Genomic DNA, 4801 nt, shown 5'->3' on the forward strand with positions numbered 1-4801 from the left:
ATTCACCAATAGTTCACAGTATGATCCGTATAGATGTCCTCACATTCGTTTATTCAAAATGTCCACTCTCTTCGTCTTATAGTCGCCTATGGCAAACACTTTGACTTATTGACAGATAAATGTTGATACAAGAAACACAATAGAATATTTTAATTAAAATTATTTAAAATGATGAAATAATAAAATATTTTAATGTACTATTTTTACTATAAATCTTTAACAAATAAGCAATATGGAATTCCCTCAACCGCCTAGTGGTAAATATATATGAACTAAATTTAGGTTACCGCATTTGTAAATAATGTTTACAAATGTAATATCTGTTGGTTTTGTTTGTTATTTATTATTTTATTTCCAGATAATGAAACGAGAAATATTATTGACAAACTGGCGCAATTTGTTGCTAGGAATGGGCCGGAGTTTGAAATTATGACAAAATCTAAACAGGAAAATAATCCTAAGTTTGCCTTTTTGTATGGAGGAGAACACTTTAATTATTATCAGTACAAAGTGGCGGCGGAACAAGCATGTAAATATATTTAATAGTTATTTTAGTTAAAGAAAGACGTAGGATTTAATTTAATGTTTACCAGACAGTTGTTTTTGTGATTGCGAGGACAGGAAACATATTGTGGACACTTCCTTAATACAAATACAGGTAACACCTGTATAACATGGTAGTTAGCTACCTAAAAACTACTGTGTTATTCGAATCCTAGAAAGAACTAGTACAGAAAGAGGGGTTACGTTCCAAGAATTCAGATAAACATGATACATATCATGGTTTTATAATAAATATTGTTGTACTTATTATTTTTTAACAGAAGTAATATCCATCACATGAATTATAAGATTTTTTAGTCCTAACTACCAAGTAAGTGCTGGCCAATGCAATTGTTTGCTTTCTGGAGTATATCCTCATCCTCTGAGCATTTTTCTGTACTACTCATTTGTTTGTATTTTCAAAAAAAGAGTGCGCGTAAGGTTCACACGCGATTGAAGTAAAACTTATTTGCTACTGCACAAGATGGCATTTAAGTAAATATAAATACATGATATAACAATTTTGAATAATGTTTATTAGTAATATGGTAACACTCGTGATGCACACATTTATTAGTGTCGACCATTATACACATTTATATAATGGTAAATTATAAATTATATATTTATAATAGCATTAAAAATGTGTATAATATTTAGAAACAATAATGTAATTAAAGTCATAATTCAAATATGATGTGATTGGTTTGTTATTGTAATTAGCATTTAGAAATGAACCTTCATTAGATAAATGAAGTAATTGCTGATTAATAAATTCTATAATATTCGTTCACACAGTGGATTATGTTAAAGAACGCCTAAACAAGTATTGTTTTTGCAACTTCACTCATCATGTAATTGTGTTTGAATAACTTCATGTAATTAAAATTAACATACATTCATTGACTGCTTGTATTTTTTTTACTTTTTTACTTTTTTATTGGTAATATAATCTCATTATTTGAACAGCTGTAATATCTGTCTTGCCTAAAAAATATTTTCCATTTTAATAACTTCAAAGATTTATAAAAACTATGAATAATATAGAAATAGTTTCTAAACAATAAACTTACGTTTAGTACACCGCCCAAATGTTTAATTAGTTTTATTATTTTCAAGGAACAGTGTAAAATATTCTTCTGATTCAGGTATTTTTCATTAAATCAAGATTTCTACTACGATGTATTTGTAAAATTCATTTGTTTATGCCGATTTCCTTGTTGATATCGGTACACATACAACGACAGAATTCTATTCACATACACGATGACTAATCTCAATCGACCCTTATAGAAATGATCTCATCGAGAGCGAATGACGAACAGTTTGCGCGTAACGAACTTCCGTTGCATTTGTACGGATTTACATCCTAGTCGCGCGTAAAGAAGTTTTACTTAAAAAAATGATATTTGGTATTGCTTGCTTTTTAGTGAAAAGATATTTATATTGTTACGGCAAACCTGTGCTTTAAAAGTGCCATGATATTTATTTATTTATTTATTTTACAAGCCGTCAATATTTTGCAGATTTATGATAATTTAATTTACAATTTTATTACTTATTTATTGTTTAATTTATTTACTATAAACTTATCTAACTTGTTGCAAGTTAGAAGGGGCTTGTCTCAATTTTTGAATATAGTGGTATACCTACTAGAGTTAATATAAAAAAAACTAAAGACAAATATGGAGAATATATATATATATATATATATATATATATATATAGTATGATTCTGAATTTGATGTTGACATATGTATTAACAAAGTCTAATAATCGGGCATAACATCAATAAAAAACCTGAATTTCTTTCAAAAATTTATTTTAAATCCATACGTTTCGGCTATAATTCTAGCCTTCATTCAGTGGAAAAATTAGTTGATCTTAGGTGTTAAATTGGAAAATTTTAATAATCCATGGTATCAGGATATGGTAATGCACTACACTATGTATTATAAACATTAACTTGAAATTACATAATATTTTCACAAAATACTGATTTTGAAAAATCACAAATGATAGTAATTTCAAGTTAATGCTGAATGATGACACACATCAGGTGTCGAAACATATAACAAAGAAAATTATTTTTTCTTAAATTTTCTTCTTTTATTTTGACAAATGATGGGCTGTTAAAATATTTTTTCAAATAGTTAACAAAGATATTAAAATTATATATATATTATATATATATATATATTTTGTTATGTATTCTCATATTTTTATTAAAATTAAACAGTAACTGATAGTACTTGAATAAATTTATAATTATTAATATGTCGATGAACATTTGTATAATTTTATCAAATTTATGCATTTAATTAATGCTGAATTTTTTTTTATTATCTATACTTTATAATATATACTGATTTGTAATGTTTATTGTAATTTTTGTATTTATATTAATTTTCATGTTTATTTTAGTGTTAAAACAACAGCAGCCTATGTTTATGGGGCCACAGCAACAGCAGCAAAATCCAAATGTAAATCAACCACCAGGAAATATCGCAGGCCTTCAACAATGGCTTGCAGCAAATATATCAACAGTACCAGGTGGAAATGGTAATAAATTCAAATTACAATATTATAATAACTTAAAATTACAATTACAATATTATAGTATTAAAAAATTCTGATTTATAATAATAATAGTAGTAATAATACTAATACTATGTAGTTGTGTCTGATGATGTGAAATCACTGTTTATTGCATTTTGAGCATCATCAGGATGTTTGAGATTTTTTTATGTCATAAATATTTAATCAGTGTTATTGATTTACTGTTTTATAATAATAACTTTTTTCACTACAAAAATTATAATTATTAAAGTAGTCATATATTAATGGGCCAATTCTGTCGCACAACAGACCAATGTTATGGCAAGGCCATGTTACACTCCAACTTCCATATATTATGCTACTGAATCATACTGAATACTGTCAAAAAAATATCATGTATTTGCTGTGCATTAAGGAGTTTTACACATAAACTGCAACGTCACTTGTATGTTATGAAGTTGGGTCAGAAAGACCATGTTATCTAACATCGTTTTTTTGACATTTGTGCAGTCTTTAGATTAGGTTTTCTATCTGAAAGAAAAACGTTTGACTGCACAGCGCCACATGGCTTTGTCAATATTTAGTATGGTAAGATTTTCATAACATAGCCTTGCCATAACATTGATATGTTATGAGGCAGAATCGGTCCATAATTATAATTATGGAGCAATACTATCATAACAGAGCTCATAATATAGCAACACTATGCTATGCTCGTTTATTGGTAGTGAAAACTGAAAAAATGTCTATCTGTTTGCTGTGCCATCAGGCGTATTTTTGATATAAACAAGCAAGGAAAAATCATATGATAACTGCATCATCGAAGATTCTGTTATAACATTCTTTCTTATACACTTAAGTTTTTGAATATTGAAAATTGATTTAGGATTTTCGGCTAAAAGGTTTTTTTTGCATGCATATATTTATTGACAATCAAAATATACATTATTTTTTAAGATAATATGCTGGTCTTTATGCCTTGGCTAAAAAGTGGACGAAAACTTTACACTTTTTTTTGCTACTTACAAAGAAACTTAACGAGTTTTATAGAACGGTTTAAGTTTAGGAATCGGTTCAGTCGTTTTATTACAAAAATTAAAAAATCGGCTCACTTTTTCCAAAATTGGTTTCAAACGACTCAAAATGACTTGAAACTTTGAAAAAACATAAATTTAGCAAGTCGGATTTTCTGGCGAAAACAAACTACTTCTGGAAGGGAACAATGATTTTTATAACTAGAATAAATTTTTTTAACCTAAACATGAATTTTTTTACAAATGTATGTTTAAACAATTGTAAAATGTACTATTTGTATGTTGTATCTTATAAATATAGGATAATAAGTTAATTTTCTAAAAGTATATCAATTAATATTAATTTAATTTTAGGTTCAGCTGGTCCCAATGTTGCAAATGTACCTATACCTGGAACTAATCCACCTAGTGCTCCGATACCAGGAGTAGAACATGTATGTTTTTTATAAATCTATTATTGTTTTTGGGCCAACATCCAATAAATCCATCTAATAATTAAACATATTTAGTTAAGAAAAATGTCTTTATTGTAGTATCAAACGTTTTGAGTCCGAATTTGAATTATCTTGAGTGAAAAAATGAGTGTATGTATGGATACATTTTTTTGGCCACAATTTTGCGCGCACGACTCAACCGATATGAATGATTCAAAAAACATTTTGCTT

The 4801-nt window shown here is 27.4% G+C and overlaps 1 protein-coding gene across 1 annotated transcript; it reads left to right on the forward strand.

Moving 5' to 3' along the window:
* Positions 1-232: 232 nt before the first annotated feature.
* LOC113391272 (calcium homeostasis endoplasmic reticulum protein-like) lies at positions 233-4585 on the forward strand. Its single transcript, XM_026627217.1, has 4 exons — positions 233-257; positions 359-529; positions 2968-3105; positions 4491-4585. The coding sequence occupies exons 1-4, from the start codon at positions 233-235 to the stop codon at positions 4583-4585; spliced, it is 429 nt and encodes a 142-aa protein (XP_026483002.1).
* The last annotated feature ends 216 nt before the right edge of the window (positions 4586-4801 follow it).

This window comes from Ctenocephalides felis, unplaced genomic scaffold (assembly GCF_003426905.1).
Source record: "Ctenocephalides felis isolate EL2017-DRISC unplaced genomic scaffold, ASM342690v1 CF-g0.4_SCAFFOLD_00845, whole genome shotgun sequence".
Taxonomy (NCBI): Eukaryota; Metazoa; Arthropoda; class Insecta; order Siphonaptera; family Pulicidae; genus Ctenocephalides; species Ctenocephalides felis.

What these genes read in the sequence shown, in the direction of transcription:
- LOC113391272 (XM_026627217.1), top strand. Translation starts at nt 233, where the DNA reads ATGGAATTCCCTCAACCGCCTAGTG. An exon ending in AGTGGCGGCGGAACAAGCAT is followed by an intron (nt 530 to 2,967) that starts GTAAATATATTT and finishes TGTTTATTTTAG; the next exon opens with TGTTAAAACAACAGCAGCCT. An exon ending in AACAGTACCAGGTGGAAATG is followed by an intron (nt 3,106 to 4,490) that starts GTAATAAATTCA and finishes ATTTAATTTTAG; the next exon opens with GTTCAGCTGGTCCCAATGTT.